Raw genomic sequence first — 18,521 nt, forward strand, 5'->3', positions numbered from 1 at the left:
GAGGGCAGTCAAAGTTCTGTTTGTGTTTCTAAGCTAATCCTGCTTTTGTGTGATGTGTAATGCAACCATGTGCTTTTTGGATATTTAAATTGATGCTAAGCTTCTGAGGTCAGAGATTCATTACTGTCATTGCTCTCATTAGATTTCCAAGTGCGTGTAAGCAAATTCCTGTGGTGGAAGCCCCTTATCCCATATTTTTTCTGTGTATTCATGTAGTTTTTTTTTTTTTTTTTTTTGTGACTGGGACAAAAATTATGAGTTCGAGAACATTTTTAGCTGTTTTAGCCAAACTGAGTCCACAAATTTGTTTGGGATGTTTATCATTATTTTGCTTTTATTATTACACGGGGAATATTGTATAATTAGATCTCTCAAATAATTTTATGTTCTGCTTTTTTTCAGCTCAATTATGTGTCTATATGGTCAAAAGGGAAAAGTCTGTCTTCATCTGAAGTGAAGCAGGACCTGAAGGATGTATCTCAGACATCCCCATGGCTCTCAGGGTCCAGGAATGCACTGACTCAGGAGTGGAAGCTGTACCCAAAGTCTCCTGCATGGTCACACAGAGTAGCACTGCACACCAGATGTGGCTTTCTCTTGTCATATGCCCAAAACTTTTTTAATGATAAGTGGTTTTCAGGCTGGCAATTAATTTGCCATTGGCTTAAACTCCTAAGAACTACAAGGTAATGCTGGCTCATTAATTAAAATAGAAAAAAGTATTTTGAGGTAGCATTTTCCTGGAAGTGGGGTCCGTTTGTGTCTGATGAGCTGTTTTATAAAAAGTGCCAAAGTGAGATTAAAACTTTTAAAGCTATTAAAAAATAGTATGTGAAGCTTAATGGCTAAATAGCTACAATTGTAATTAAATAGTAGAAAGGCAGATTTGGTTTTGGCTGTAAAACCAATATTAGAATGAGGTACAAACTAATTTGCAGTGTCCTACAGCAACAATTAGTGTCCTAAAGGATGTGACTTTTCATTAGGATGACTAGGAGGATCTGACAGGTGGCTGAATCATGCCCACTGCAGTCACGCTGAACTTCATCTGCATGCACCCACAGTATTTATTGCTCAGTCAAATTCTTCCTTTTATAATTCTGGATTGCCACATGTGCAATTACATTGCATCCGGCAGGGAGCTCTGAGATCTGTAATTACCAAACACGTCCACAGCAGTCACACAGCAACAGAAGTGACACTCATGTACTCACGAGTGCAAAATCAAAGCACTGCACCTCCCATCTGCCCGTGACTGAATTGAGAGGTGTTTACTGCCCAGTTTATATTCTGTGAAGCACCCTCCCAGTGTAATGATACACAAATGATAAATGAGAGAGGGAAATAGGTGCAGTTCACACAAGCCAAACAGTGCAGAACTGAGTTATTCTGGAACTTTACACTCTTTGCAATACCTCCAGTACATGCTCAGCTAGCTGTGAGAAAAGAGTGGCTGTGCAGAGCCCAGACGTACACACATCTGCAGGGATGCCGGCACAATAGAAAGAATCAGGAACTGGCTAGGCCATGCACAAGAGTCAGAAGACTTGAGTATGTATCAGTCACCCTGTTGTAGGGAGTGAATGCCTCCCATTGGGCTCAGGCTATAGGATGGGATGTTTGTAAACAATCTCAGCGGAAGGAATTACCAGAGTAATGACTGGAGATGTGGCAGGGTCTATGTACATCCCACCTGTAGGACCGTCTAAAAGCATGACACACACTGTATTGTTTCATCTGTCTTTCTGACCAAGTCCCTATCTGAGTAACAGAGCTGTCCATGGGGCCTGCCCTGGCTGTGGCACAGCCTCCAGGTGAGCTGTACCTTGTAATTCCAGCTCTTCTGCAGTACTGCTTCTCCTTTCGAGCAGTTCTTTCTGCTCTCTAGAGGTCACTTTAGCCGGCCTAGATCTGTGCCCCTGGCGAAAGGGGGATCCCCATCACCAGGGCCGTTTGTTTTCCCGTTCTCCGTGGTGCATTTAGCAGTGAGCCTACAGCGATGGGGGGGGATTGGGGCACGGGCAGGGAAGGGGTCCGCACTGGGAGCCCCGGTCCTGAGCTGCTATACAAGGCAGGCCTGACGTGAGCGAAGGCGCCGGCCCGTCCCTTTCAGTGAAACCTGTATTTCTGCCGGATTAATGCGGTTGTGTAACCGCAGCCCAGCTGACTCCATTGTTCCTCCGCGCAATGTTGTTATCAGCGTGAAGTGAGCCATGCCGCCGGGCAGGGCCGGGCGGGCAGCGCTGCCCCGGGGCAGGGGCGGCCCGCAGGGTGAGGGGTGAGCGGGCGGGGGCTCAGCTGCCGCCCGGTGGGCACTTCACACCTGGGATCGCCGCTCTGCGGACAAGCGAGCATTTAAACCCGGCGGCCATGGGCTCCTGCGGGCACACGCGTGGCAGGACACGTGTGCGGGGGGCAGCGGGAAGGAGGCCGGGCAGCGGCTGGCGGCGCTGCGGGAACGGCGCGGGTGAGGGGCCGCGCCAGCCCCCGCCGGAGCCGGGTGAGTGAGTGAGCGAGGGGCCGCTCCCGTCCCCGGGGCAGGAGCCTGGCTGCCACAGCACTTGGCGGCGGGCTAGGGGCGAAGGGACGAGGCCGTTCGCGCACACCCATAAACCCAGCGGCGCCGTTTGCAGCGCAGGGCACGGGTGGCTCGGGACAGCGGGCACCGCGCTCCGGGCGGGACCGGACCGTGCCGTGCCGCGGCCGCGCTCTGTTGCCGTGACAACCGAGCTGCTCGACGGCGGGCGGATGGGCGGGCGCGGGGCATTGGCCGCCGTGCGGCACGTGGGGCGGCTGTGGGCCGGGCAGGCCCGCCCGGGGGCGGGATGAGCGCGGCGCGGGGCGGGCGCAGCGGGGCCCGTGGTCCCGGCGGGCGGTGGTCGCGGTCCCCCGTTGCTGGCGCCCGAGTGTGCCGGGTACCCGTGGCCGAGCTGCGCTGCCTCGGCTCGCTCTGCCCTGCCCTGCCCTGTGCCGTGCCGTGCCCGCCACCGGGCTGTGATGTGTGTGCCCCGCTCGGCGGGAGGCGGGGAGTACCCGGCGGAGAGGAGGAGAGTTAGTCAGCGGCGAGGAGGAGGAGGCAGGGCCGGAGGCAGAGCCATGGAGAGCCGCGCTGGGCGGGCGGGGCGGCCTGTGTGACCGGGGCGCAGCGCGGGGGCACGGCCCGGCAGCCCGGGGGCAGCGGCGGGGCCGGGCATGAAGGTGCGGCGCAGCCCCCCGCCGCCAGCCGCCGGCCCGTGACGGGGCGGGGGCCGCGGCCCCGACGGGGCGGGCGGGGGGCCGCTCGCTGCCTTCCTCGGGGCAGGCGGGCGGGCGGGCAGGAGGGAGGGGACTCCGGCAGGGGCTGCCGTCGCCCGGGGCCGCGGTGACTCAGAGCCGGCGCGGCCGGGGGTGAGCCGAGGTCTGTTGTTGTGGGATTTTTTTCCCCGGCAGGTTATAAATAGCCCCGCGCGGCGCCGTGTCACGGAAGGACACCCTGGCCGGGCGCGGGCAGAGGCCGCCGGCGCGCAGCCTCCCCCGGCCGGCCCGCCGGCCCAGCTGCCGTAGCGGCGGGGCCGCCTCCCGCCCGCCGTGCCCGCTGCCGGGGCCACAGTGACACCGGCGGCCGGGGCAGCCACAGCTCGGCTCCGCGGGGACAGCCGCACGGCACCTCGGCCCTGCCAGACCTCGCTGAGGCAGCAGGGAAGATGAAGCCGGAACGAGGTAAAGGGCTTATCAGTACATTGCTTTTTGTTTGTTTTGTCTGTAGGATTAGAAGTAGCCCGGTGGTTGGCTTTGATGTTATCGCTCCGTTTCCTTACCCCCTCCGCTGTCATTTTGGGGGGTGGGAAAGGACCCAGGTACTCGGGCTCAGCTCGGGGAATGCCGGTGGGAGCGGGGTGCGGAGGGTGCCCCGCCAAGGGGGGCTCCAGCCCCGTGTCCTGCCTGCCCTTCGGCTTCCCATTGTCTCGGCTGGATGGAAGGAGACAAACGCCGTAGCCGAGTGCTTTTGCTGTGGGAATGCTGCAGTTCGTGTGTCAGACACAGCCGGCTCGTTAGCACAATCCTGCAGTGCCGAGCCGAGAGTCGGTCAAAGGCAAATCGGGCATCGACAGACAAAGCCAGCAGATGTACAGAAATATCTAAATATAGCTGAAAAACACCCTGAAAATAACTATAACTTACATCTGTGTTGTTTTATAAACTGACAGTGCTTTTTTTCCCCGGTTATAATGGAGATATTTCATAACAAGCGTGGTGAAATATAAATTTTTCACGATTATTTGGTTACATCTCATCGGATTACTGACATCTGGTTTTACAGAAAAATCAAGACGGCAGTCTACGTATATGTTTATAACACTTGAGCTCTTTTGCCGTATAGCAACAGCTGCTGATGCCCCTAGAGTTGGAAATATGTCATGACTTCTGTTTTGATCCACAGAGCAGTGATTATTGATTCGTGTTAAAGCAAGACATTTTTTGAAGAAAAGTTTAGAAGTGCTCATCATAATATTCAGAATGTTAATTAATAACAATAATCCATGTTTCCTAAAGTTTTGATGATTCTGTTGATTCCTGGTTTCTTTCAGTTTAAAAACATGTTCTATTTCTGTTATAATCACTTTGGTGTTTTGAGAAACACTTTTATATAGCTGATATTCGTGTATTGAATGCTAACACTTACATGACATACACATCCTAATTAGGTTTGTTAATGACATGTTTGCTAATAGTGACACTGCATACATGACCACTCTCAGGTGGATTTCTTGTTTGTATGTGCTGAAAGGATTATATGGTGTGATGATAGCACAGATAGTACAGAAGCAATCATAAATTAATGGGGTTTAAGTACCATGGTTTTGAAATGGGCCTTTCTCATTGCTTTCTTCCTTGTTTCTTAACTGCTTAAAGCTTCACACCATCTACTGCAGCAAGGCTGGTTGTTTGTAGGATCTTTAGATTTTAATACCAGACACTGAAGTTTGAAAACTGTTTACTGTTAGGGTAAAATTATATTTCAAAACAGCCAGGTAAAACCCAAGTCAATATTTGCAGCTTTAATATGTTCTAATCTAGTGGTTCCACATCTACATGACCTTTGTGTAATCCTTTCTTTAATTTTTAGGCAGAAGGAGTTAGGACACTGCAAACATTTTCAATTGCTATGTGATAGGTGATAAGATGCCTTTTTTAACCAACCTGGTGTGGAGGCAACCAAATTTGTACCGAAAGTATTAGGTTGCTGGGGTATTATTTGTATTTGGTTTTGTTTTTTTTTTTTTTTTTTTTGTTTTTTTTTTTCCTGTAAGCTGGAAGATAATAAATTGAGATTCTTATACAATGTTAAGTGTTTACCATGAACTGGACAAAATCCTTCAGAAGTTGTTTTGAAATTCTTCTGAGATAATTAACAAAAAAGTCTTGAAGTAAATAATGGCTCTTACCAAACGTGGGAGGGTATCTCCAGCCATTTTAGTGGATCCCTCCAGCTGAACTGTGTGCTAATACAGCAGAGCAACGCCGTGCGCAAAGGGGGTTGTGAAAGTGCTGCCTAAATGCCATGTGCAGCCCACAGAGACTCTTAGGAGGCACGAATCATGCAAATGTTTACATGTGCTGCTTTCTGCATAGCAGCTGTAGCACAGGACACAAGCAGTCAAGTGTGCAGTCACCTGCTTCCAGTCGTCGCAGATTAATGGCGAAGGGCAGAGGAGAGGCAGACCACTCAGCTTGCCACAGGTTTCACTGCTCTACAGAGCCTCAAAATCCTGCGAAGACTGTAAGTTCACACCCCAAGTGAAGCAAAAAGAAGCAGACTTTAAACAGGCTTGCAATGTGTTGGCTTTTTTTGTTGTTGTTGTTGTTGTTACAAATAATTCTATCAGAATCAATTTGGAGCAGAGGGATGCAGTTCTTGTTAGAATTTAACTCAACACTGCACTGAAGATTGTAATGCCCAGGCACATTGGGAAAGGTGTGATTTAGCCTGTGCTGAGCTACCAGTAAGGTTCTTGTTATCCTCAGCAAAGATGTATGATGCAGGATGGGAAAGCGGAGATCTAAATGTGCAACTATTTTTATCAGTGGGAAGAGCGACAGAATGTTTAAATTTAAGGAGGTGAGAGGGATGAACAGAAATGAAGAAAACGTGGGAATTTGGCCTTAAGGTACTTACCTCTCTAGGAGGGCAAGTTGGGATATTGCAGCTATAGATATGTAATGTGTGAGAGCAGTGTGGAGGGGATGGAATATGGAGCTCTGCATAGCAAATCTGCAGAGCAGTTCTGTGGGTAAGGGAGAGCAGGAAGAGAGCTTTGAAAGCACAGGTAAAAATGTGGACTTGTTCCTTTGCCAGGCAAAGGCATGGGGCACTCCCAGGATGTATCTCATGAGCATCACTCAGGACATGGCCCTCAGGTGGGGTTTGAGTGTGGGAGGACAGTGGCTGCTCTGAGCACATTCCCAGAACTGTCTGTACTGGGTCGAGGGAACACAGTAACCCAAGAACTGATGGCTGCTGCTCAGCTTTACCTTCGCTGTGCTTAAAGGGAACTCTTAAAGCATGTTAAAATACAGTGGTCATGGTTCTTCAGCTGAGCCTCCACTGGTGCCAGGGAGAAGAATCTCCCTTTCTTACATGCCATGTTTTTGGAGTGATGTTTGAGTTTGGAGTTAGTTTTGGTTGTTTTTTGGGTTTTTTTCTTTCTGCAGTAACAACATATCAGGTTACCTGGCTTTGATCCATGATATCATCATGATTTGGTTTCTGCAGTACAGCTGCCTAGTCAGCTGCTTCTTGCTGCATGTTTGGACTGCTGTTTCCTTTCTCAAGTACAGAGCTTTGCTCTTGCTTCTATTGAACTTCATTCTAATGACTTCTGGTTGCTTGGGCAGTTTATTGAGTTTGGAAGACAGAATAAGGCTTTGTAGCAGAGTGCTTGCAAAGTTTTCCAGCTCAGCTTTGTTCATAAACTGTATAAACACACTGTTTCACCATCAGCATTAGTGAAAACATTGCATAATGTCAGAGTGATAGCTTGCTGCCAAACTCAGAAGGCTTGTTATGTACTCTTAGAGTACACTTGGTGCACAACTGGAAAACATCTTGTGGTTTAGATGAATCTACACTATAGTCATATTTTACTGTGGAAATGTTACAAGACATCAAAAGTTTTGCTATAGTCTAAATAGCTGGGAGTTATTGCTCCTTCCTCCTCCCTCCCTCTCATTGCATGAATGATCAGTTAAAGGAGGAGGACAGGCTTGTTTGTCTCTAAATGCATGCTGGCTGGTTTTTATCACCTTATTCTAGTCTTTTCTTACTTTCTTATTGCCTTGCTTTGTTTTTCCTCTATTTGTGTTCTCTGTGTAGAAACTATTTTGTTTTCACTTACAAATTAAACAAAAAGCAGTCCTTTCTTACTTTCTGAAGCATTAATTCCCTCCTTGAGATGATCCTAATTTACAGAAATTACTTTCTGTCTACAAGAGAGGAACAAGCAGACTGAAGATTGCTTTTTGTCTTCTCCTTCCTTCTTTGCAAGTCAAACTTGGCTATGTGCCTCAGGGTCTGTTTGTAGTAACTGGGTTAAGGAACTTTTGCCACATTACTTGGTGGGTTGGTGTGGAAAGAGGTAACTCTTGGTTCAGCAAAAGTCTGTTTACTGCCTCCTGTGGGAAACATGGCTGAGGCATTTTGGGATCAGTCTGTGGGGAAAGCTGGAGGAGAGATTAATGAACAGTTGATGGAATTTAGAGTTTTAGGAGGAAGGATGAGGAGGCATGGGACTCGGGGGAGGTGAGCTGAACCAGTGTGTTCAGTTGTGGAGTTGGTTGTTAATTTAGGAGATGTGGGTAAGGCCCTTGTTTTTATAAGCATAAAATATGCCCTATATTAACTGGGGAAGATGTTATGGAAAACTTTTTAGCGAAGATGATGTACTACAGAGTATGCAGATTGGGAAGTGAAAATATATATTGAAAAACAATGAGTGTTGTTTTAGTGTCCTATATTGATCCATGATGCAGACACTTTAATTTTGTAGTATCTCCTCAGTGAAATGTCACAAAGCACTTAAACTTTTCCACGGCAGAATGATGCAGGCAGTCAACAAAGTAATGAAGTGGAAATGAGCTGCTTCCTGCTCGGTGGAGCTGTCACTGCAGGGGCGCCGGGGCAGCGCCCGGGGCTGGGTTGCCACAGGTAAGTGCAGGTTGGGTGCTGGTGAGCCGGGCTGACGCTGTGCCTGCCCCAGGAAGCCCCCGGGCAAGCAGGGCACGTGTGCCGGGAGCCTGCTCCTCCTGCCTGCCGATAAAACCTGCTTGTTCTCAGAGAGAAACAACACCTGAAACTGCTCAGGGTAAAACCCCACGGAGCCAAGCAAACTGACAGGTGCTGCACTCACGTTCCTTTTATGGGGCATGGAGCCATCCAGCTCTCATCTTTGGGGAGAGCAGATTTGTCCTGAGAACAGATCACATAGATACAGGATATGAGTGGACAGGAACAGAAGCCTTTGTTTTTTAATTGAGGGTGGAGTCTAGATGCTTTCAATACAGTTCTGTCCTTGCACCTGTAAAATGGCAGTATAAACTCTTTTTATTAAATTTCTACCTCAAACGTTTAACTTGGAAGAATTCTTAGCTTTTAGGTGCTTAACTTTTTAAAAATTTTAGGCACCAAAAAATTTAAAGTGTATTTATTTGTAGAATGGAAAATCTCAGGTTTTAATTTGAAATCCCAGCTTAGGTTTCTTACCTGTTCTGCAATTCATACCTAGCTATTGACAGCAAGGCAAGTCTTCCTGTTGCAAAAGTGTTTCTTGGGTTGGAAGGGTGCTTTTATCATTGTTCAGCAGTGAGGGTTCTTCATGGCATACCTGTTTCTCAGAGAGAACCATCCTGGTAACAACTTTGCCATTTTTTGGTAGTTTGCTTGGTGTTGCCCATATTAGCTGCCTTTAGCTGTTGCTAAAAGAGATGCTGCTGGGGTGGCATTTAGGTGGATATTTTGGGGACTGTGGATATGCCAAGCCCATAGGCTTGGAGTATATAAACTGACCCTTCTGACCATATTCTTAACTTGCTGCAGTGAGAAACTTTGGCATGTCAGTTCAGATCCCTGGGGTGAAACATATTAGGTTGGACTTTGCTGTTAAGGGCAGTGTTGACATTATTACTGGATCTGTGGTCTGCCAGCTTCTAAATGTTTTTAAAAATAAGCTAACATTTATAAATACAGATTCTCATGAGAGACAAGAGTTTGCTGCCAAATGAAATTCTACTTATTAAAATTAGAAGTCTTCTGTGAAAACAGAGTAACTGACGAGAACAAACCAGCTATATGACATTTGTTAAAAGAACTTGCTCTGTCTGCTTCACTGTTTATAAAATGTTTTTTTGGTATTTTGACAGACTTCTACTAATAGCAGCCATTTACTGGTGGAGAAATAGCCATAACCTTTTATCTTTTCAGCAATGAGTTTAAGGTAACAGTCCAGCTATTCTTTTAGTCCATCAGGTCTTGCAGTTTCACGGTAAATATAGTGGTAGTTATTGTCTCCATTCCAATGTAATACTTGATGGACTATGTTTTTTAGATTTTTTGAAATTGTCTCACATCATTGTCTTTCAAGGAGGTGGTAAATTGTTCAGTCTTTGCAGGTCATTTAAATTTAATGTTTAGACAGAAGCCAGTTTTTAAGTTAAAATTGTTCTAGAAGTGCATGTACAGTTGCATGGTTACCTTTGTACTACCCAGTACTAAAACTCCATGTATAAGTAGGCAATTAAGGATGAATGCAAATACAGAAATGTGCCTCTTGGACCTGGGTAGGTAGCTGGACTTTGGAAGACTTCACTTGCATTACCTATTCCTTTTTCTGCCGGTCTCGTGCAGAGTGGCATGACTACAGCTACAAGCACATGGCTGAAGCCATGTGAGTTATTCTTGCTCTGCAATCAGAGCTCTACTGAGATTGGAAGAGGGTTTTTTTTTTTTTTACAAAGGCTACTTGTAAACAGAATAATTGAGTTGTAAGTCATGAAAATTCTCCATCTTTTCTTAACAATTCAGAGTTAATCTGACCAAGTCAAGACCAACTCACTTGTACTAATACATTTCCTTCTATGTTAAATGGGCCTGACCAGTTCTTTGGCTAGTGATTTTTCCTGCTAGCTTTGGGACCAAAGCTGGTTCAGGTTGCTGTCTGGGATGGTATTACACCATCACATTGACTCAAAATGCAAAGATGTAATAGGGTAGTGTGAGGATGTTCTTGGGGATCATTTGGAGAGGGAGCTGTGTGTGAGGCAGCTGGACACAAAGGGAGGGAGCACTCTGCATACATGAAATACTAATGGCACTTCATGTCTGTGCTGATTGTAAGAGTCCTTATAATGAATAAAGGCAAACAAAATAGCCTCACTGAGAAATCTTCTGAACAAATTTGTTTTTTCAGGAGCAGTAAGGGGAGCTCTTCCCCCCTCCATATGCATTTATTTTGGTTTGGCCACTTTTCTTTCGTGGGCAGGTATGCAGTTTCTGTGCAGGGATGTAGTACCAGTAACCATGGGGCAGTGATCACCTCTTAGCAGTGATCAATGCATTTCCCAAACCCATTGGCTTTTTCTAAGGAGAAAACAATTGGATTTTCTTCTGAGGCATAAAAGAGGGAGAATATAGCTGAAATAGGGACTCTGGTTGCATGTGAGCAATGTCATCTGTTTTACATTACGCAAGTTAGTGATCTTTTTTCCATCAAGATCCCTGGGAACCAGGTTGTTAGGTAAGTCCATTTTGGATAGTGAACTACTTTAGGGAGTCTATGAGCAGGTGACTGCTTGTGCTCATTTAACCTCTTAATGGTGCTTGCTGCGTATGCAGGGATTCCTTTTGCCCACTAATGAGCCTTCAGGATTTCTGGGACATATTTCACACTTCTCTGTGCTGTAACAAATCAAGCTTCTTTCTTAGGATGCTGTGCAAGTATCAACTTGTTTTGTGTAATGGGGGCAGGAAGGGCAAAAAGAGACACAGAACTTCAGTAAAATTGAGGGTGGCAAGTATTATTTCATATCCTCAGTACAGTCAGCACCATGATGGGAGGTGGTAAAGAGGCAGCTGGTTTCTTCTGAGGGTCAAGGGAAGGAGAAGGAGAGGTGCAGGAAGGGCTGCTGTGGTCAGCCTGGGTTTTTTTCAGAGCAATGGGAAGCCCTTCTCCCCTGCCAGGTATTGTTCTCCTTGATTCCCTGCCAGGGCACCAGCCCAGCAACGCCAGTGAAACAAACCATGGCTCAAGCTCACACTTCAGGCAGGTCAGCAGGTTTGGTGGAAGGCTTTGTTTGCAGGCTTGGGGGGGCAGAGAGGGTGTGTAAGAGCAGAATCTGAGTAAATGTCTGTGATGGCTCCTTGCCATAACTTCTGTGTTAACAGAGAGTGAAGTTCTGATATGTTGAGTTGATGCTTTTTTTAATGCGCAGTTTTCTGTAAAGTCACAAGTACTGGTGCATTTCCTTTGCATGTTAGATCTGAATCTTCAAGACTTTTATTTAGTTGTTCTTTATTTTTTAATTTTCATTAAGTAGGTGAATTTGAGGGAAGGGGAGAAGAGAATAGTTGCATCAAGAAGAGAAGAACTTCAGTAAATATTAGAGTGATGTGGAATAAAAGAGGAGGAGTTTCCTATCAATAGGAACTGCACAGGGACAAAATTGTGAAGGTCAGCATGGACTGGGAATGCAGTTAGGTCAAAGGGATTGATACCAACACTCATGCTGTTCAAAGGTAAACCCTTTTTTCTCTGCTGTAAATGTCTTTTAAATTGATCTTCAAGTATATTTTCTGGATATAGAAGGTTTTCCCACTTCAGTTACCTTTTGGTGAAAAGTATGACTTTGTTTTGTTGTAATCTGAGGGGGAAACAGCTTCTTCCTTTTGAAGCATGTGCTATTTGAATTGCCAGAGGAATTTTGTTTACTGTGGGGAAACCATGAGAAACAAAGTATCTGGAGAGCTACTGTTGGAGGGCAGGCCTGGGTAATGGTTCTGCCACAGCTGTACTAGCAGTACAGTACTCCTGGTGTAACTGCCTACACCACGCTAACACAAGCAAGATGTGGAGGACCCCTCTGAGGACTCTGCTGATAAAAAGGGGAGGAGTAAAACCAAATAGCTAGTTTAGGAGGAATAGTTGATAATAGTGGAAATGTCTGAAGGCAAAGTTCAATGTAGAACTGCTAGAATGCACACCCGGCTCACCTTGCACTCAAGCACTCAGGCCAGTCATGACTGGCTGTTATTGTGCTGCCTCTGGATGTTTGCTACCAGAGCCTTGCTGAATTAACAACTTGCTATGAGAAAATATTTTGGATCCATGGCAGATGAAAGTTATGGTCCTTGATGTGCATTGTATGTTCTTTCATCCCATCCTCATGTTGAGAAGATGTCATGGCCTTTTATAAATGTTTTAGGACACTTTATGTAAGCTGGCAAAATTAATTCTTGTGTAAGTTACTAGTATGAAATCTGCGCAGCTTTATGTTACACACTGATTTTTATTTTATTTGGTTTTAATTTTTTGTTTGATTTAAAAATCATAGTGGGAATGTTAGCGTCTGATGCTTTCAGCTTCTCTAGGTGTACTGTGGACTGTATGTAGCCTTTCTCACTCAAGAAATTTGAGTTTGGGCATAAGCAAGAGGAAAACTACACAGAGTGTGAGTGGTGTATCTAACCATCTCTTTAACATGCATTGCAAGCATCAAGAACTGACCTCAGCTTTGTTCTGAGGAATTGAGCATCTGTACTGGGAGAAGGGGAATAAAGCTGTCTACATGAGAGCACTTGGTGGTTTTGTGTTCTGCAAATTAGTAACTCAATCCAAAATGTTTGTTTCAAGGAAGGGATGTGTTAGTGGAAGTGTATTTTTATTTTTAGCTTGTCTCCATGACTAGGCTGTGTAAACATAAGGGGCTATGGAGTCACTTAGGCTTTGCTCCTTAGGGGTCACATGCACACCTTGCTTTTCCTGCACAAGGGAGGGCTGGAACCTGAATTAGTGTTTTTCTGAACTGGCTCATTACTAGACAACCTGTGCTTTGGCATGGCCCTTCAAAGGTTGAATTGAGTGTTTTTTATAATGTAGGGATGATGCCAATTATGCCTATTGGCAAGTGCCTTTGAATTGATTTGTAATTCACTTGATACTGAGATGAAGCATGCTTGGCTCTGATTTCCTGCTTTATGGAATGTGTAGGGCTGCTTACTCACAAAGTGTTGGGATAAAATCCACAGTTACGAAGACCTCACCTTTTTCATTTTTAGAAGTGCTTCATTTTTAGGAGTGTTCATTTTTAGAAGGTGGGTTAAAATACACTCTGGTTATCTTGATTATTGCCTGTCATTTTGCACAGTGTTAGAGCTGTGAGGATAGTAATAGTATTTGAAGTGCAGGTACTTTATGATGGTGAAGTATGCAGCCTAGGATGAAGTCCTGTGTATAACTCTGTGCTACCATGTTCTCATGTAAAGTATCTTGTGCCTCTGGAATTTGTGGGAGCATGAGAGATCCAATAAATGAGTAATGTCCTTCAAGGTAGGTTTTATTTTGGTAGAATTTCTAATATTGCAGTTTATAAAATTATTGTGTTATTAGGCCAGATGAATTAACTTCTGGGGTGTTTGTCCACAAACAGGCACAGAGCTCAGCTCAGTGCACCTACAGCTGGTTTAGGACTGTGACCTTAAAAGCTGGAGTGTCAACAAGCTGTCCTACTTTTACTGTACTTGGAGAATATGTGGTGTGAAAAGGATCTTTGTGGTTGTGCTGCAGCAGTGCAGTGTGGGGAGACTGTTGAGGAGCAGTATGGTGGGTAGGTATGCTCGTCATCTAGAGACAGCTGCTCATCACTAAAACATTGTTAGCTGGCCTGTAAAAACACCTGGTGGCTCCTGAATGCTGTCTCTGCTGGCCTCTGTGGGAATTGACTTGGGTGTTGTTGCTCCTGTCTCTTGCTAGCAAAACTAAACATACTATGTTTACTAATGTGATAAATATTGCTCTTAGCCCTCCCATTCCTCCTGTAGATACTGAATAACTGTTTTATAGAAAATCATCTGAGTACTTTTCTCAAATGCTAGGTAGTTGCTTGATGAAGAAAACCTGAAATTGCTTTTTCAAACTGTGTGAACGACAGTTGTTTTTATAGAAGTAAATGTTCCATGAAGGAAAAATACTTGGAAAGCAGACAGGTAAAATAAAATATACAGGAAGCTTGAATGTCAGTGACTAATGAAATGGTATGTTTTGCATCTAACTCTCTGTAAGGCACTATCTGTATGTGAGATCTTTACATGGGCCAACTAATAAAAGGTATCTGACCTTCCTCGGATAAAATGTCTACTTAAAAATTTTGTATAGACTGTGTTTTCTTGCAACCACAGCTAAATTGTACTGGTATATAAACTGTGAGTGGGGAAAAGCAATTTTGTGGAGTGGCATGTTTTCCATGCTCTTGAATGGGTTAGTGAGTGGTACTGGATTTTGAATGTGGTTGCGTAGTCTAGTTTGATCTGGACTTTTCATAGTTCCATGGTATCTAATTACAGAACAAGGGTTTTAGTCTTGCTTTGTGATGTGGTTAGGCTGGGAGTGAGATAGGTTTTTTGCACTGATTATGTTAATATGGTACTGTCATCTGACTTTAATACTTATAAATACGTCAGAGCTGGATGAAATTGTTTAACGTAGCCAGTACGTTGTTTAGACTATATCTAAAATAGCACATGTTGTTTTGAGACTACTCTCTTGAAACATCCTCATAAATTAGTCCTCAGAAGTGCCCATTACAAATACTGAAGTAAGAGCGGCAGTAGTGCAAGGAGAGCTGGATGCTGCTCCCGCTGTGTGCTCCGGGAGGTCACAGGAGTGGTGCGGCCGAGCCGCTCCCGAGTGGGCTGAGCAGTGGAAAAACAGCGGTGGGAACTTGGCTGCTGCTGCCTGGCAGGAGGACGGGCTGGCGGCTTTTTCCGCTCCAGATGTAAATATTCATCACCTCACAGCCCGCATCTGGGCTGGCTCTGCGGAGCGGTGCTGTGCGGGGACATTCCGTGTGCGGAGCCAGGGCGCAGACAGACACACAGACAGACACGCGGGTGCTGCGGCGGGGAGCGCGGTGCCAGCGCACGGACAGTCAGACGCACGGCGGCTGCTCCCGCTGCTACGGGCAGCGCAGTGCCAGCGCGCCCGGGGCAGGAGAGCGGCTCCCGGGCATCCCCTCCGCGGGCTCCCGGTACCGCCGGTCCCGGTTGCGGAGCGCTGCCCCGTGGTTTGCGTGCGGCGGGCCCGCCCCGCTCACCTGGCCCGGGCGGGCGCGGGGGCCGGGCCGTGCCGTGCCGAGGGGCCGGCGCTCGGCCGCGGGGCCAATCGGCGGCCGGCCCTGTTGCTATGCGCGCCCCTACTCTGCCTCCTTTGTGGAGGATGCCCTGGGCACCCAGCCGCCCGCGCCGGCGCTGCGGGGCTCGCAGCGGGAGCGCCGGGCCGAGCGGACAAGGTGTGTACGGCAGCGAGCCCCGCGCCTCGGGACGGCCCGGCTCGGCTCGGCTCGGCTCGGCCCGGGGGGCCGGGGAGGGGGCCGGGCGGAGCGGCGGGGGGAGGCAGGGAGGCCGGTAGCACCGGCCCGGACGGGCTGCAAGGCGTGAAACAAGTTCAAGCTGTGTAACTCAGGGCGGTCGGCAGCTGTTGGCGGTGCTTGTCTGAGAAAGGTGATTCGAAACCCACCTATACTGAGTGTAGCAAAGTTTGCCTCTCCGGCTGAGTCTGTAAACAGTTCCTTTAGAAACCCGAACCAGACATTCTTCCTTTCCTTCCGTGTACTGAGCCTATGAAAGGCTGAATTTCTCTGAGTTGGGGGTTGGCTTTTCGTTTTCCTTTTCTAACGTTCCCTTAAAGGAAAGTAATGGACAGCCTAAAAATTAACTCGGTTAATTCATTAGCTTGTTAGGGCAAGAGTATTAAATGTCCTGGAACAGGAGGGGAGGATTTTTAAGCCTTAAAAGTGAGACGCTGGTTAAGTGTCAGATGTGCTAACAGTTGTAGTTAGTGTAGCCATATGTAACTGTTTGACTCTTCATTGTTATGAGAAAAAAACCAACCTCTTCCCCCTCCCAAAAACACCCTGAAGCTTAACTGAGTTTCTTCTGTGCCTTGTTATGTAGGTCAAGTTTCTCTCTCCTCTTTTTTTTTCCTCCAGCAGGAGGAAACTATTACAGTATTTTGATTTCTGCTAGAAACAATGCATGAAACATTATTAGCCCTTTGCCACTACTTGTTTGTCTTGGGGCAAATGAAGCTGATGCAAATATGTCAGCTTTGGGGGCAATACAAATATGTATTTTTAATTAGCATCTTACTGGTTGCTCAACTATATGGTATGAAAAGCTAATTAATATTATACTGAACTCAGTGCAGAATTGAGGATTATCTATTGCTTTTTATGCTAACTTGTTATCTAAAAATGTCAGTGTTGCTCTGACCAAGTACTTGCATATATATTTATACATATATATATTCATCCTGTGTCTAGAGCTTGTTGATATTCCTCTGAAAAGTGCAAGAGCTCCAATTTAAGTGAGCTTGCTGACATTGGATGACCCCCTCCTGACACGGGAGGAGGAATGATTCCACTAGTGTACTCTTGTGTTTTGTGTGGGAATATTGGCTTTGAGTCACTGAAGCACTGCTTTGTAAAGTAGTAAGGAATTTTGAGAGGACAAAGTGAAATTTCATAATTACATAGATTAAGTTTTAAATATGTGAGTCTGCCATTTTGCTATGTGGAAAATTGCCATATATTAGGGAAGAGGCGGGCAAACTAGATTCTTGGCTAAAATTCTGTTAAGCCTTTCAGTTTTGACCCTATGTAAAGTTTTATTATTTGGAGTACCAGAAAACTATTAGAGCTTAATAACATGACTTACAGCACAGAAACTTGTAAATAGCTGAATTGTGCTGTGTGACACAGTTCAATTCTAAAACTATCAAAACAGTTCTTTTGTTTTATGCATTCAAAATTCCATAGGAGGCTCATAGTAGGTGTCCATTTTAAAGTGCAGTCTTTTACACAGCTTGAAAGTTGTAATGTCCTCATTTATCCTCCCAAATAAAATTTAAAAACAATTTTATGGGCCTGGCCACTCTCCCAGATTTTTTTTTTTAATGGGAAGCATATATTGTCTCTTTTGTAACTTTTTTACTTTTGCAGGTTACTGTTTAACCACTTAAGGGCAGGCGTTGTAGGTGAAGGTTAATAGCATTGGGAAAATGACCCGAGGAGCTTCATGCTGCTCCACCATCATCAGTTCATCTCTCAGAGCTCCTTGCATTTCTCAGGAAGAAGTACAGTCTGTGCCTTTGGTCTGCCAGCCTTATGCCTCTCCCTCCACCCCACCCTCTCAATAATTGGGGCTGCATATACTGAAACCTACTGAAGCTGGAGGTAGCCTTACTAGCTAGGAGGAGGATTTTGGGTGGTCAGACATGTTCTGACAAAGTTCCATAAGATATATTACCCACCACTTAGATGACAATGAATGGTTTGTAACATCAAAGTTTTGGGAGATCAAGTAGCACAAAGAGAAGATGAGTACAAAAAAGAAGCTGCAGTAGAAGAGGTCAGATGTTATGAAAATAGTTTGCTCTGGGCTTTTTGTTTTGTCTTTTTCTGTATTTCAGATAAAATAATGGAATTCTTAATCTGCATTCCTCACCTGAGGACACTTCCTAACAAGTCCTGTGCTTTTTCTCCTGTGTGCTTTTTTCATTACCCTGATAGTTCTGTTCTAGCAGCAGAGCTGCAGAAGTGTTCAGCTTGTAGGTGTGATTTCTACCTGACATGATGTTGTAATAAAGCTATACAAATATCAGCTCCTACTTAACCTGCATACTATAATGTTTAATGTCTTGTCCATTAAAATAAAATTATTGAATTCTTGGGTGTTTCTATCTCTTCTCGCTGTTATTGCTTTTTACAAGCTTTATAATTATCAGTACATTTGCACTCTTAGGTTTGTTTCTCATTTTCTTGTTTTTCACTTATTTTGGGGAAAAAAAAATTGCAGCTTAGTGGCATTGTAGATGCCTTACATGTAGGCAGAAAATGTGCTTAATAGTTCTTCCCCAGGATTATTTATCTTGAGTTTAGTTATGCCATCAGTGTTCACTTTCTTGTTGGAGTTGAAGGAAGCCTCTTGAGTTGATGTGGTCTGATAGTCAGAAAGCTGCCCTGGATGTATTTCTCCAAGCCTTCACATGTGAAGTCAAAAATGTCTATAAAGGGGAATTTTCCTGAACGTGCTAACAGGAAAATCTTTTCAGGCACTTCTAGACTGTTCAGTTGCATCATTCTCTTTTGAATCTCAAGTAATGACACTGTGTTCTTGTTCTGGATCTCTAAACCCTTGTATTATATCAGATCTGTCCTATGCATGTGTGGTTGTATCTACCCAATCTTTCATTTTTTTAGCCTGAGAAGGCATCTCA

General features: G+C 45.6%; 1 protein-coding gene across 1 annotated transcript in view; it reads left to right on the plus strand.

Moving 5' to 3' along the window:
• Window positions 1–3,571: 3,571 nt before the first annotated feature.
• Window positions 3,572–18,521, plus strand: part of ATOSA (atos homolog A) — a 47,164-nt gene continuing 32,214 nt past the window's right edge. The window contains exon 1 of the mRNA XM_058033284.1: window positions 3,572–3,699. Coding sequence (XP_057889267.1) covers window positions 3,684–3,699 — 16 coding nt within the window. The 5' untranslated portion in view covers window positions 3,572–3,683. The remainder of the gene's footprint in view (window positions 3,700–18,521) is intronic.

This window comes from Melospiza georgiana, chromosome 13, assembly GCF_028018845.1.
Source record: "Melospiza georgiana isolate bMelGeo1 chromosome 13, bMelGeo1.pri, whole genome shotgun sequence".
Lineage (NCBI taxonomy): Eukaryota > Metazoa > Chordata > Aves > Passeriformes > Passerellidae > Melospiza > Melospiza georgiana.